We start from the raw sequence: 16,722 nt of genomic DNA, 5'->3' as shown, positions 1-16,722 counted from the left end.
ATCTATATCTAGAAAAAGTTGAGACACTCGTTTTTTGACAGGAGTATCTAGAAAAAGTTGAGACACTCGTTTTTTGACAGGGGTATTATTTTTCTCCTGCCAATATGGCAAGGAACAATGGTCCTCACATACGGATAGTGAAGGTTAATTGTATAAGAACACATAAATCAGAAATTGGAAAGTGTGTTGCTACTCTGCAAAAAAAAAAGGTTTGCTCTGAGTACTACAAAGATAGTCAGAGAAGGGTACACGCAACTGCACACAAGTCCGATTCAAAGTTCCGAGAAAATGGTAAAACGATAGGTATGATTGTAAAACAATCAATATGATCATGTAAATACTGCTTGCAATGCAGCCAATGTAACACCTCAAATGTCGTCAAGGGTTTTACAAAAACCTGACATCAAGTCAGACGCTTCATGTTGATTACATGCTAGCGCTGGCAAGCATGAGATGTACACTTGAAGAGATGGGTATTCTTCATTAGTAAATCTTGTATTGTGATGTTTATCTATAGGAAATGAATTCAGGTTCTTTGGCTTCAGCAATCAAAATTGTTAATGTAATTCATTCTGGTTGCGGTTTGGGTGCTTCTTCTGTCACAACTGCATTTGCAGGCACGATGTGGCCCATGCTGGAGAAGACGAGACAGATTCAGTTCATCAATTGAATGAATTACTCGAAATAAAACAGTAGATTGTGCTTACACTTCGCCGTTGCTTGCACCAGCACTGTAGTTGCTTGGAGACACCAGTGCTTTAACATCGGTTCCAGTCTGACACTCAGAGACAGCAGTGTTGCTCTAAGAGGGTGTCAAAGGTTCAGCATTCAGTAATGCATGAAAAGACAACGAGCAATTATCATCCTATGGTTAATAGTGATACAAGGAAATGAACCTGCTCAATTGCAGAGATAGGAGCTTCAACTTTTGCCTTTGAGCAACTTCTCAGGGTACCCTACATATATATCAAATATAAAGAAATAAATAGCTGCAAGTCCAAAATGCAGAACCAACAGAGGCAACTGCAAAGTCAGAAAAGATAATTATATCTTGAGACTGAAGACAGTCATCGCCCAAAGGATCACCACCAACCTATTCTTATATGATTCTTTCCACTCTTTAAAGTTTATAAGTAGAGACGATGGAAAAGATAAGGTTGATTTCCTTTTCATGTATAATAGTTTCTTTCCTCTGTGCATTTTTATTTATGGTTCAGCCGTTCAGACATCTCACAGCCAGAGTTTTCCTATTGAAGTGTAGTGGCATATGACATACCTCCATGACTATAGGAAATAACAAGGGAGGAACTGTAAATTAAATTAACTGAATATAACCATGTCTTCATGACTTGGTTGAAATATTCCACGGATTCCTATCCACCAAGTTGGTAAAAGAAATGCAGCACTGTTGCAAGTCCATAACATTGGGACCAGATGACAAAACAGAGTCAACATGTGCCCTGTGACACCATCACAGCAAGCATGGTGTTAAGACCACGTTCTTAAGACATCCTTATTTCAATTTGCCACAACACAAGGCAAATACAACTCCATGGGAACATTACAGTGTCTACTAGAACATGAAACAGCATAGGAGGAGGTTTTTCAGGCAGTTCAGATAAAAACTGAGCATCATATCTATCAGAAGGAAGAAAAATAATACTCCAGTATGTTAAGCATGAGATTGTACCTTGTTTGCCCACATCAGTCCACAAGCATTGCACAAAGTCCTTGGACCAGCTGGACCACGGCGCATTGCTGGTGTCATCTTTTCACTAGTGCCACAATTCTGACACCTGTATCAAGTATGATATGGAGGGAAAAGGGGTCATCCCTTTCCCATTCAACAAACAAATAGACAGAAAAAGTGGACCAAGTGATCAAAGATAAGACAACTTTAATTCTTGAGACAGGAAATCTTGGCCCGGGCCCTGAGAGGCAGGATCACAGCCTGGTGATGGAGATTCCCCCTCCAGATTTGTTCTTCCTGCGAATTGCCCCTTTCGACGCTGCATCCTGAGAGAGTAATTAGAAACATGAGTACTAAGTTCTTAAGCCATGTTATATGGTCCTGCTAGTTTACAACTAGTTTCTACTCGGATACATGGCTTAATGAACCGGATCTTATTAGCTTATTTTTTCCCAACCATGCCATCCAGAGGATCTATTTTCAGCTTTTTTACTTCGTAGGAACCCCTATCCCTACCCAACCTAGCCTCTCGCCCTCTTGGCATGCCTTGCAGCATCTACCCTGATGACCACAGATCACTATATTCTACAACAAGCATGCAACATGCAATCGGATCATGGCTTATGCTGCCATCGTCGCCAACCAAGGCCATAGTTTTTCTTCCATGTGAGTATTTGTTGAACCAAATTTGACCAAGCAAATACAAGTTAAGAAAAAGCTTTCCTTTGTTAAAGAGTTAGAAAAAAACTAAGAGGGATAACACAACCTTTTCAAAAGAACTAAAACCTAACACAATTGTTAGCCATGCCTCAAAATTATAAATACAGGGCTTCTGAAATTACAACATTTCATACCGAAATCTCCAGCTGGATATAAACTTAGCATCTTCGTTTACTTCATGTGTTTGATTTGGCAATATTTCTACGGGTAGGGGAAACTCGTGAAGTTGGATATGGCTGGCAATGGTGGTGGTTAGCACCAATTGCAGAGGAAGGCGGGCATGGAGTAAGAGAAACTAAGGGGTATGCTATAATAATGCCATGTAAATTGATATATTGGAACCTTGTGAGTACCTGAGATATATTTCAAGTTTTTAACAATGTCTCATGTTTTTCACCTAGTGCAGTAAGGTGGGCCCTATTGATTATATATACACACAGAAGTTTGAACTGTAAAAAAATAAAGGCCAGAGAACAGATGAATGTACTATACTCTTTAAGCAAACAAAAAGAAGATAACACAAAACCCCGTTCGCTACCTTTTCTTCAGGAAAAATGCTTAAACTAAGTTTCCACACGGGCAAATTCTTTTAACCCGACATTCAGAACCATTTGCTTTCAATCTCTTTCCTTCGGCACATCCATATGAAAAATCCATCCTGTTACTTATGGACCTATTAACGAACTCGTTCATCTTAGTACACCTATTTAAAAGGTCAATCGCTTATGGACCACTAATGGCGTGCATCTGATGAAGAACTAGGCAAAACAATGATATGGGTCTGATTAACTCCACTAGCTAATGAATTAGTTTCTTTAATAGATATAGTGATAAGGATTATGAGTGGTCCAAAATAAACAGAATACCGACATCGATGCGTCAAATGTAGCTTTTACTGATAATATTTATTGGTACAATTGACAACTGCTAAATCTGGCAAACTAGGTAGTCATTTGCAGCTTTTACTGATGATATTCAGTGGTACCATTGACAATTGATAAGTCTGGCAGACTACGTACAAACCTGTGGGCCACTTCTTTGCGCACGGCATAACGTATTTTCTTATCAAAATTTCTCCCCTTCCTTTTTTCGCGGAACCTGATGAGCGAAGCAACCCTTTTTGCAGGAATGTCTGTCCTCTGAAGTAAATTCTCATAACCCTGCACAAGAATGTTAACATCACATCATAAAGGAATAAATTATCATTAACAGTCATATATACGGCGGAGTAATTTTCACATACCCTGTTTTCCTGTTGACTACGTAAAACCATGGCAGCTAAACCGGGTGGAAGTTCGCCAGTTCCTAATAATGACAGGACAGCTTGAACCTGGAAAAGTGACTTTGGCTTAGATAAAACAGAACCGCGTCAAGAGGTAGAAATTCTTCTTAAAAGTAGTCATTACAAACTGACATATATTATGGTGATGGCCACTTACAGCAAGAAACACTATGACTGGATATCAAACTGCCCAAGTGACAAGGACTAAGGCTTCTGGCAGTTGTATAGTATGGAAGTAACCCATTACTGATAGGCAATGAACAATGAGGAGTTGAGGATAAGTATTGCTGTTCAAGTGATAAGAACTACACTGCCATAGCAGGTAGGGACAGCCTAGTTTCCCTAGCAACATCATTATACATCCAAATTTAGACAAATCTAAGACATCCTTTATAGGACGGAGGGAGTACAATTCATAACTCAAATCACACGCGATCTATTTTCAACATGTACCAAACCAATTGCATTATACCAATCTGAACCATTTTTTTTTCGGCCGATGTAACAGTACTCATCACCGTAAACATACAGTGAAATGTGTAGAGAAGAGTTGCACTAATCCTGATCACGTAAACAATAACACGCCTTCCTAGAATGACCTAACAAAAATCCTTAAGAAAAGCATGTATCCAATTCCCGCGCGAGGCAACGAAACACATCGAATTTATAACTCGGTCGTGCGACAGGAAAACAGAGCGACGAGAGTTGAGGGGGGGACGAAACCTTGTCAGGGGTGATGGATTCGAACACGTAGACCTCGCCCTGGAACAGCAGCGTCAGCTGGTTCGGGCTCCCCGCTAGCGCCGAGACCGGGGCCGGCGCCGGCGACTCCTCAGCCGGTGCCTGCTCCTCCTCCTCCTCCTCCTCTTCCTCGTCGTCGTCATCATCCTCCTCCTCCTCCTCCTCCTCCACGTTGTCCTCGCCGCCGTCGTCGTCACCGGCTGCAGCTGCTGCTGCGGATTCCGCGTCGCGCATCTCGGCGTCGGCGTCCCGTGGGGCGGCGGCGTCGGACATGGCCGGCGGTGACGGGGAGCACGCAACCCTAGATGGGGGAATGGAAGGTGGTGATGCGGCGCAGCCAGCTGTGTGCCTCTCTACTGTAACTGGGCCCCACTTATTTTTCCCCTTTTTTTGTGAAACGTGTGGCGATGCGGAGGAATAGGCGACTGGGATTTACCAGATTGCAAATGCCGTGATGCGACCACCAAATATACAATTTTATTCTCTTTTTAATAAAATAAAATATAATGACATACTACACTCCCTTTGTTCTAAAAAAGATGTTTTATCTAAAATTTGGATGTATTTTGATTGAGTGCATACATTTTAATTTAGATAAATCTGCAACATTTTTTTCAAGACGGATGGAGTATATTTTAGAGAGGGTTTGAGGAAATTTGGTGTTATGCTTTGGGTATTGTATTTAAGCATTTGTCTTTAAATTTGCATATACCGCATGTGTGTATAGAAAAAACTACACTAATGATAATGTTTGGCAACAATATATGGGTAAATTAAAATTCATTTACACATGTATATATTGTGGGGATTGCTCTATATTTTGAGTCTAATAACATCGTATACTTTTGTTGTATTTGATGTTACTACAACCGATTTTATTTGTGAAATTTCTTATATAAGCCATATTAAAGAGATTATCATCGACTACCAAGGCTGAGAGAGATTGAAAGAGAATGGAATCCAATGTGTGTTTTAATAATTAATGATAATCCATGCGAACTAATGTTTGCATTTACCCATACTTGAAGGGTTAGTCCATAAAACAATGCTTCAAGATCATATGTTGGTTTCAAAGTAGAAAGAAGAAGTTGAAGGGTGACCAAGTTTAGGTGATCCAAAAAAAATGTCACAGTAGAGCATATTACAAATAGGTCTTGAGGAAGAAGATCGGCATGTTTAACTTCAAGACATCATCATAATAGATAAATAAATAAGAAATGGTACATGGTTCATCAAATTAAAGAGCAAAGATTGAATTCATGTTGATCAATACACAAAGTATATATGATGTAGCGAGTAGGACCAAATGAGTTTGTCGTATTGTAAGAAAATTTCGAATGTGCTTTGTGAGCTAACTCATGATATATGGGTTGGTGTTTCTACTTTGGGTCAAATATCTCTTTATGGGCTTGCATCAAAAGGAATATCACATATAGCCCACTGGTGGATGATGTCAAGAGTGGTATTCATCATCAAGGTTGAGAAGTTCAAATTAAAAAAATTATCGGTCGACTCGTGGCGTGAATAGTTCTTTTTTCATTCGGTTCACTTTTGGGGTCATTTTCCTCTCGTTACTCCCGATGTTCCAAGTTTTTCCTCTTGGTTTTTCTCTCTAATGCTCCAAAATTAGTCATATACATGGCGACCTGCAGGAAGAAGTGTACATGGCGATACCTCACAAACCCCATGAAAGGTATGCAGGCTAAAGAAATTCTTGTAAGGTATGAAACAATCACCCTGAACTTGGTTTGATAGGTTCAAATGGATTGTTTGTGGTATGGGCCGGAATGGTCAATGCAATGGTGACCACACGATGTTCTACATGCACTATGGTCAGAGATCACCATTCTTGCAGTGCATGTGGATAACATTATCATCACTGGAGATGACCAGGAGGAAATAAAGAGATTGGAAGAGTGTGTTAGCAACGAATTTGAGGTGAAATATTTGGGAAACCTAAAATACTTTATTGGCACATAATTGGCTCGGACAGGGAAGGAAATATCTTTGTGTAAACAAAAATACACCTTGGATCTCTTGAGAGACATTGGCATGATGGGATGCCGTGCAGGGCCTACCCCCGATTGAACAAAATTATCAAGTGACGGCACAATCAGGTGAGCTAGTGAATAAGGAAGATTATCAGAAACTGGTTGGGAGGCTATTGTACTTGTGTCATAATAGACATGACATTACATAAGTTGTGGGTATGGTGAGTAGATACATGCATGAACGGAGGAGTGGGCATCTTGATATAGTGCACAAAATCCTAGATACTTGAAGGGAATACCGAGAAAGGGGTTGTGGTTCGAAAAGAGTGGATATATTGAGGTGGATGGATATACTGATTCTGATTGGGCTGGTTATCAAGATGATAGAAGATCAACATCGAAATATTGTGTGTTTGTGGGAGGAAATTTGGTGCCATGGAGAAGCAAGAAACAAACAGTTGTGTCTAGATCAACATCAGAAGCTGAATATAGAGCTTTATCTCAAGGGTTTAATGACATGCTCTTATGAGAGAGTTGAAACTTCTAAGGAAGAGACCCCTGAGAGTGTGGTGTGACAATCAATTAGATAAAGTATTGCATATAATCCATTACAACATGACACGATAAAACATGTGGAAATTAACCGCTTCTTCATTAAAGAGAAACTTGATGGTGTGATCATCACCCTTTGCTCATGTTATCTCTAGGCACGGACAAACAGATTAGAAACAAAAGAATGTAGATTGATAGATATCTACCACAAACACAAAATTCACAAAGTTTGAAACACCGTGAAACAAACACTTTTAGAATAGTATTTCACCATGTGATCAAGTTTTTCAAAAGTTTCATTAGCTTTCAAAAGTCAATTTTCAAATAGTTTCAAAATATATTTAATATTGCCCTTGTTTTAAATTTCTCTTGACTAGGAATTCAGATATTTAAACGGTTGTCAAATCACACTTTTAGTTCAAAATCTACATAGGTTTTAAATTGTGAAAGAAGAGAGGGAGACTGACACAACATCAAAATAGAGCAACAAGATGAGCCACATGATATAAACGTTGGCATAGAGCAACAAGTGGAGTACTAGTCAAACCAAGCATTGATATACCATTACCAGGCAACATTGGGAGAAGCACACCGGCTAGAAATGCTTTATTTCGCTTTATTCATGTTCTTTGTTTCCTTATTATCGATCCGAGACTTATGAAGGGCTTGCAATGCTAAACTTCACGGGCTTGCCTCGAGATGACGGCATGGAGTTCATCTCGCCCTGGTTAGAAATTGGCCTTCGCAAATGGAAACATGATAAGGGGTTGCCCGATCTTCTCAGTAAGCGACGGGGTGGTGATGAACACGTGATGAACACAGCGGAAGGAATCGATGATATGTGGAAGATAACTTGTATGACGCCGACAAAGTCTCTCGATTGATTTCTGTCGCCAATGCAACAGCTCTCAACCCTGCAAGATATTCGCAACTCCACACACTTGCTCACGTAGCCGCCGACCACGAAGCGGTAAATTGCAATCTTCTAATCCCTAATGGAACAGAAGATCACACAAACTTTTAGTAGCATAAAACTCCAGATCGAAACGAATTGGAGAGTGGTGTATCAATAGTTTTGCTTAGAAAACAACTATGAACTAGGGTTTATCTTAAATGTGGTTTAAAGCTATTATGGGGGCATCCTGGGCACTTACATAGGGGTTCAGGACGAACTCAGGTCGAAAAGATACATAGAAAACCGACCCGGATCGGGATCTGGTCGAGACAGACTCGGACACGGCCGGCTCAGGAGCCGGTCGACCGGGCCTGGGACCGGGTCAGGCCGGTTCAAATCGGGACTGGCGCCGGGTGGTGACCGGGGGCGGGTCATGTCGTGCAGTAACCCGCCCGGTTGGCACGAGCATGGATTCCGGTCGGCGCCGGTTGGACTCGGCGTGGCGTCCGGTTGGACCGGCCTGGTGACCGGGGTGCGCCGGCGTGGCGGACGGTATGACCGGAACCTGGGCCGGCCTGGACTTCGTCTTCTTCCCTCGCGCATGCCTCCCGCTCCTACCTCGCGCGTCCATGGGATGTCTTCATGTCCAGCTTCATGTCCAGCTTCACGTCCAACTGATCCTCTTCTCCTCGTGCGATGTTTGCTCCCTCTTCATACCTGACCATACATATATAAGTAATAGGAATTAGGCATTATAAAGTTCTCATCGATCAAAGTATCACTTAAGAATAAGTTCACCTGTTGTTTGAGTAACTTCGCACGAGTCCTTGTCATAGGTCCAATCCTAACTTCATTGAACTTGAGCTTCACAGCAGCATCGTCTTCATCTTGCAATGACGGAGGTAGTAGTGTAGTAGGGATGTCCTCATCATCTCCCCCCCCCCCCCCCTTCAGAAGGCGTCGACCTCGACGCTCCAAGGTCTTCTCCATCATATGGTGTCAAATCAGCCACATTGAAAGAATTGCTGGCACCAAACTCATCAATTGGAAGATCTATCGAGTATGCATTATCGTTGATCTTGGCGAGCAGTTTGTAAGGACCAGCACCACGAGGAAGCAACTTGGACTTCCGTAGCTTCGGGAACCTATCCTTGCGAAAATGTACCCAGACCATATCACCAGGCTTGAACAACATCTCCTTGCGCTTCTTGTTCACTCTTGCAGCATTTCTCTTGCCTTTCTTCTCGATCAACTCTTTAGTCTTTGCATGTATCTTCCCTACATAATCTGCCCTCTTTGATGCCTCCATATTGACTCTCTCATGTATGGGTAGAGGCAACAAATCAAGTGGAGTAATGGCTTTGAAACCATACACTACCTCAAAGAGACACAGCTCTGTGGTAGGATGTACCGCCCTGTTGTAAGCAAACTCCACATGCGGCAAACACTCTTCCCACTCCTTCAAGTTCTTCTTGATCATGGATCCCAACAGTTGTGACAATGTTCTATTCACCACCTCAGTTTGACCATCAGTTTGGGGATGGCAGGTAGTACTGAAATGTAGCTTTGTCCCCAGCTTTCCCCAAAGTGTCTTTCAGAAGTATCTTATAAACTTCACGTCACGATCAGAAATAGTAGTCTTCGGAACTCCATGTAGATGTACAATCTCCCTGAAAAACAGATTAGCAATATGCGATGCATCGTCGCTCTTGTGGCAGGCAATAAAGTGTGACATTTTAGAGAATCTATCCACTACCACAAATATAGAATCATGGCCTCTCTTAGTACGCGTCAAACCCATCACAAAATACATACTAATATCCTCCCATGGTGTATTAGGTGCCGGTAACGGAGTATACAAACCGTGAGGCTTCAGCTTGGACTTGGACTTGTTGCAAGTAATGCACCTCTTCACATATATGTCCACATCCCACCTCATCTTTGGCCAATAAAAGTGATTAGCGAGCATGATCGAGTAGCGTCTTCTCACGCCCAAAGTGACCCATCAAACCTCCAGCATGTGATTCCTGCAATAAGATCAAACGCATAGACGATGCTGGAACACATAGTTTGTTAGCTCTAAACAAGAACCCATCATGTATGTGATATTTCTCCCATGCTTTACCAATAGCACACAAGCGATATGGTTCAGCAAAATCATGATCAGTTGCATACAAATCACATAGTACTTCTAATCCAGGAATTTTAACATCAAGTTGAGTTGATAACATATTCTTCCTAGATAGAGCATCAACAAAAATATTATATTTTCCCTTCTTATGCTTAATAATGTATGGAAAAGACTCAATGAACCCAACCCACTTAGCAAGACGCCTATGCAATGTAGATTGAGATTTCAGATATTTCAAAGCTTCATGATCAGAATGTATGATAAATTCTTTTGGCCACAAATAATGTTGCCAAACCTAAAGAACTCTAATTAAAGCATACAATTCTTTATCATAGATAGGATAGTTCAACTTAGCACCAGAAAGTTTCTCAGAAAAATATGCAATTGGGCGACTCTCTTGCATCAACACACCACCAATTCCAATACCACTAGCATCACATTCAATCTCAAATTGCTTATTGAAATCAGGAAGCGCAAGCAACGGTGCAGAAGTTAACAATCTCTTCAGTTCATCAAAAGCATGATCTTGGGCGACGCCCCACTCAAATGCAACACCCTTTTTAGTCAATTCATTCAAAGGTGCAGCAATAGTACTAAAATTGGGCACAAAACGTCTGTAAAACCTAGCTAGACCATGGAAACTTCTTACTTGACTCGCATTCATGGGAGTAGGCCAATTTTGAATAGCTTCAATATTAGACACATCTACCTCTACTCCATGCTTAGAGACAACTTAACCCAAAAATATGACCTTATATTTGCAAAATGTGCACTTCTCAAGATTACCATAAAGTTTATTATCACGCAACACTTGCAAAACATGTCGAATATGCATAGTATGATCAAATTCATTGCGGTTGTAGATTAATATGTCATCAAAGTACATAACCACAAACTTGCTAATAAAATCACGTAAAACATGGTTCATCAGTCTCATGAAAGTGCTAGGTGCATTAGTTAAACCAAAAGGCATTACTAACCACTCATATAAACCAAATTTTGTTTTAAAGGTTGTTTTCCATTCATCCCCCTCTTTCATCCTAATTTGATGATAACCACTACGCAAATCAATTTTAGAGAAAATAGCAGCACCACTCAATTCATCTAGCATATCCTCTAAACGGGGAATAGGATGACGATATCGAATAGTAATGTTGTTTATCGCTCTACAATCTACACACATGCGCCATGTACCATCTTTCTTAGGAACTAGAATAACATGAAGAGCACAAGGACTAAGGCTTATGCGGATATAAACTTTGTTGAGTAGCGCTTGTACTTGCTTCTGTATCTCCTTCGCCTCTTCGGGGTTCATCCTATATGGCGCCTGATACGCGTACAGCACGCGTCCGTTGGGAACCCCAAGAGGAAGGTGTGATGCGTACAGCGGCAAGTTTTCCCTCATTAAGAAACCAAGGTTTATCGAACCAGTAGGAGCCAAGAAGCACGTTGAAGGTTGATGGCGGCGAGATGTAGTGCGGCGCAACACCAGGGATTCCGGCGCCAACGTGGAACCTGCACAACACAACCAAAGTACTTTGCCCCAACGAAACAGTGAGGTTGTCAATCTCACCAGCTTGCTGTAACAAAGGATTAGATGTATAGTGTGGATGATGATTGTTTGCGAAAACGAGAGAACAAGTATTGCAGTGGATTGTATTCGATTAAAAGAATGGACCGGGGTCCACAGTTCACTAGTGGTGTCTCTCCCATAAGATAAATAGCATGTTGGGTGAACAAATTACAGTTGGGCAATTAACAAATAGAGAGGGCATGACCATGCACATACATGATATGATGAGTATTGTGACATTTAATTGGGCATTACGACAAAGTACATAGACCGCTATCCAGCATGCATCTATGCCTAAAAAGTCCACCTTCAGGTTATCATCCGAACCCCTTCCAGTATTAAGTTGCAAACAACAGACAATTGCATTAAGTATGGTGCGTAATGTAATCAATAACTACATCCTCGGACATAGCATCAATGTTTTATCCCTAGTGGCAACAGCACATCCATAACCTTAGGGGTTTCTGTCACTCCCCCAGATTCACAGAGACATGAACCCACTATCGAGCATAAATACTCCCTCTTGGAGTTACAAGCATCAACTTGGCCAAAGCATCTACTAGTAACGGAGAGCATGCAAGATCATAAACAACACATAGATTGATAATCAACATAACATAGTATTCTCTATCCATCGGATCCCAACAAACACAACATATAGCATTACAGATAGATGATCTTGATCATGTTAGGCAGCTCACAAGATCCGACAATGAAGCATAATGAGGAGAAGACAACCATCTAGCTACTGTTATGGACCCATAGTCCAGGGGTGAACTACTCACTCATCACCCCGGAGGCGACCATGGCGGTGTAGAGTCCTCCGGGAGATGAATCCCCTCTCCGGCAGGGTGCCGGAGGCGATCTCCTGAATCCCCCGAGATGGGTTTGGCGGCGGCGTCTCTGGAAGGTTTTCCGTATCGTGGCCCTCGGTACTGGGGGTTTCGCGACGAAGGCTATTTGTAGGCGGAAGGGCAGAGTCGGGAGAGTCACGAGGGGCCCACACGCTAGGGTGGCGCGGCCAGGGCTTGGGCCGCACCGCCCTACTGTGGTGCCGCCTCGTGGCCCCACTTCGTTAGTCCTCCGGTCTTCTGGAAGCTTCGTGTGGAAATAGGCCCCTGGGCGTTGATTTCGTCCAATTCCGAGAATATTTCCTTACTAGGATTTCTGAAACCAAAAACAGCAGAAAACAGCAACTGGCTCTTCGGCATCTCGTTAATAGGTTAGTTCCAGAAAATGTATAAATATGACATAAAGTATGCATAAAACATGTATATATCATCAATAATGTGGCATGGAACATAAGAAATTATTGATACGTCGGAGACGTATCAGCGCCCTATTGGGCAGCGAGGCGCCGGGGATCAAGTCAATTTGATGCTAAGAGCATCTCCACTCTCCAGTCGCGTCCCTCAAAAAGCATCTGGCATGACTGATTTGGGGCACGTTTTGGACCGCGCCGGACAAAAAGAGACCAAAAATCTGTACAAAAAAGAGGCCCTTTCCAGCCGCGTCTCTCAAACAACGTCCGGATACATGCATTTTAATAGAGGGGACCACCCCATGTGGGAAAAGTAGGTGAGAGAAAGTGTGGGGAAAGAGAATGGCATGTGGGGACTAGGGGCTGCAGGGGCTGCATGCATGCATGTGGGCGCTGTTTTTGTGTCCGGCGGCCCTGGTAGAGACTCTATACACAGATTCTCTACCGGGGACGCCGGACACAAAATGAGGCGCTATTTAGCTTTGGGGGACGCGACTGGACAACTTTTTTCCCCATTTCTTGTCCGCGGTCCCCCAAACGTCATTTGGGGGACGCGACTGGAGATGCTCTAAATACCACGCAATGGTGGAAATCCTGCGGGCACCTCCTCCAGAAACACGTCGCTAAATTCCTGCAAAACACTAGAAACACCAAGAAAAATAGGGGTCGTGTCGTTAGAAACCAAAACCTCGCCCTTGTACATAAGCACAAGAGGCATGGCTGTAGGATCCTCACTAAATTCTCTCATGTCCTCTTTGGTGGCTAACAAGACTAAGGAATTCACTCTCACAATTTTCGTTATATTACTCACGACATTACAATTTTCTCGCCTATCTATAGGTGCATCCTCCAAGTTTACTTCAACTTTCCGACGAGATTCATTGACAATTTGATGTGGTGACATAGTCTGTAAGTTGATTTTCTTGCCCTTGAACTCCAAGTGATATGTATTGGCGTGGCCGTTGTGTTGCACAGAACGGTCATAGAGCCATGGCCGACCCAACAGCAGGTGACACACCGTCATAGGAACCACATCAAAATCAATGGAATCCTTATACGGTACAATCTCAAAATCAACACGCACCATGTGGCTCACCTTCATCTCATCATTATTGCTTAACCACTGAATATAATATGGATGCGGGTGCGGTAGATACTTCAGTTTCAGCTTGGCACATAACTCTTTGCTTGCTAAATTGCGACAACTCCCGCCATCATTAATGACCTTGCAAGCTTTATTGGGACCCACAAGTGCCTTTGTTTGGAACAAATTGCAGCGCTGAGTAGATGCACTTGACTGCACATTGAGAACACGCTGTGACAGAACAATAGTTTGAGCTTTAGAAGGATAAGCATCTAAACCATCACTGTCATAATCATCATCTTCCGGAGCATCCGGATCAGCATCATCTCCAGTTTCATATTCATTGTCCTCATTAGCAATCATAACTTTGCGGTTATGACAATCTCTCTTGAAGTGACCCTTGCCACCACATGTATGACAAGCCATAACACGGTTGTGCACCATTGACATGTTAGAACTAGTTCCACTTGCTGCAGGAATGGGCTTCTTTGTGTTGGACACATTGGAGACCGGCTTTCTAGATGAAGTAGAAACATCCGCAGGGCGCGAGGATGGCACCGTGAAGGGTGGCGTCCTAGGAGTTAGCGCCCAGCTCCCGTAGCACGACCCCTCAGTTATGCTTCTTTAGCCAACTATGACTCAGCTTCTCTTGCATGATGTAGTAGCTCATTCATTGTAGTGTAATTGTGATGACGAACTATGCCTTTGATGTTATACTTTAAACCATGAAGAAAACGCTGCATTGTCATCTCAAGGGACTCACGGACACGGGCACACTGCAAAAGCATATCCATCTCCATGTAGTAAGCATCAACCGTCATTACACCTTGCTCCAATTGGGTCAACTTGTCATAGACAGAACGCAAGTAATTGGTAGGAACAAAACGAGCTTGCATTGCTGCCTTCATAGCACGCCATGTGATAATAGGCAGCTCACCATCATCTTCTCGAGCACGAACAAGTCCATCCCACCAACGCAATGCATAGCCATCAAATTCAGAGGAAGCAATCTTGATCTTCCTATCTTCAGTATAGTCATGTAAACGCCATAATCTCTCAATTTGCAGCTCCCATGTGAGATATTCTTCAACATCAGTACCTCCTTCAAATCTGGGAATTGAGAACTTGGGCTTACCCAAACCATCGTCTTCTTGTTGTGGAAGAGTACGTTGGGCTCCAACGGGGGGAAAACCACGACCATGGAGAGGATCACCAACGCCACGTCCCAAACCACGACCAATACCACGTCCTTGAGCAGCAGCAGCTTCCGCATTGTCACCTTGTGCGCTGCCATCTTCATCAAGTGGCGGTTGTGGTGGTTGTACCATTGTACGTATCTCACCAACGACATGAGTCAAATTTTGTATAGATTCTTGAAGAGTCGTCATCGATGTTTGAACGGTGTTAATAGCCGTAGTAGCCTCATCGAACTTCAAGTTGACACTCTGAATATCCGTGTCTAATGCCTCAGTAGCACCACGGATTTCACGTTGGAGATGATCACGAAGTGCCTCATATTCCCTCCAAGTAACCGGTGAGGCTGGATCCTTTTTCTGTATCACATCAAACTCGGAAGAAGACATGATTAGCAGGTTAGTGCACTAAACAAAAATCTTTGGTAGTACTCTCACAACTCACTCAAAACTGATAATAAAGGTAAATCTTACTGTTCCAAAGTGAATTAGTATTGCTTACTGATACGTCCAATTTGCATCACTATTTTATATCATAATTTGCTGTTATTCATTGATATATTTCATATTGGGACAAAATACTTATGTTATTTCATCTATTTTGCATGTTTCATCATTATTGGAGGATCGAACACCGGAGCCAGGATTCTGCTGGAAAAAGCACCGTCAGAACGCAATATTTCGGAAGATCAACTCTGGAAGGAAATTATACCAAAAATCCTATTTTTCAAGATGACGAAGGAAGCCAGCAGGAGGAGCCAGGAGCAGCCAGGGTGGGCCCACACCCTAGGGTGGCGCGGCCCAGGCCCTGGCCGCGCCGGCCTATGGTCTGGGGGGCCCATGACCCTTTTCGCCTCCTTTTCTTCGCCAAACCCTTCGTCCCGAAGACCTAAGCCACAGAGGATACCTCGCGAAGAGTTACAGCCGCCTCTGCGGGGCGGAGAACACCAGAGAGAAAAGAGCTCTCCGGCGGGCAGGAATCCGCCGGGGAAATTCCCTCCGGGAGGGGGAAATCGATGCCATCGACACCGTCATCGAGCTGGACATCATCTCCACCATCATCACCGCCGTCTCCACCGCTGGACACCGTCACCGCCGTAGCAATTTGGGTTTGATCTTGATTGTTTGATAGGGGAAACTCTCCCGGTATCGATTCCTACTTGTTGTTGATGCTATTGAGTGGAACCATTGAACCAAGTTTATGTTCAGATTGTTATTCATCATCATATCACCTCTGATCATGTTCCGTATGATGTCTTGTGAGTAGTTCGTTTAGTTCTTGAGGACATGGGTGAAGTCTAAATGTTAGTAGTGAACTATGGTTGAGTAATATTCAATGGTGTGATATTTAAGTTGTGGTGTTATTCTTCTAGTGGTGTCATGTGAACGTCGACTACATGACACTTCACCATTTATGGGCCTAGGGGAATGCATCTTGTATTCGTTTGCCAATTGCGGGGTTGCCGGAGTGACAGAAACCTAAACCCCCGTTGGTATATCGATGCAGGAGGGATCGCAGGATCTCAGAGTTTAAGGCTGTGGTTAGATTTAATTCTTAATTACTTTCTTGTAGTTGCGGATGCTTGCAAGGGGTATAATCACAAGTATG

At 42.9% G+C, this 16,722-nt stretch overlaps 1 protein-coding gene across 1 annotated transcript; it reads right to left on the bottom strand.

Moving 5' to 3' along the window:
• Positions 1-326: 326 nt before the first annotated feature.
• Positions 327-4,807, bottom strand: LOC127293427 (GATA transcription factor 18). The gene is made up of 8 exons (XM_051323052.2): positions 4,416-4,807; positions 3,654-3,740; positions 3,434-3,570; positions 1,897-2,016; positions 1,691-1,796; positions 897-956; positions 708-802; positions 327-634 (listed from the first exon to the last, which is right to left on the bottom strand). The coding sequence occupies exons 1-8, from the start codon at positions 4,704-4,706 to the stop codon at positions 568-570; spliced, it is 963 nt and encodes a 320-aa protein (XP_051179012.1). The 5' UTR covers positions 4,707-4,807; the 3' UTR covers positions 327-567.
• Between the last annotated feature and the right edge of the window lie 11,915 nt (positions 4,808-16,722).

This window comes from Lolium perenne, chromosome 4 (genome assembly GCF_019359855.2).
Source record: "Lolium perenne isolate Kyuss_39 chromosome 4, Kyuss_2.0, whole genome shotgun sequence".
Classification (NCBI taxonomy): domain Eukaryota; kingdom Viridiplantae; phylum Streptophyta; class Magnoliopsida; order Poales; family Poaceae; genus Lolium; species Lolium perenne.
This window is presented reverse-complemented; position numbering and strand designations above follow the sequence as displayed.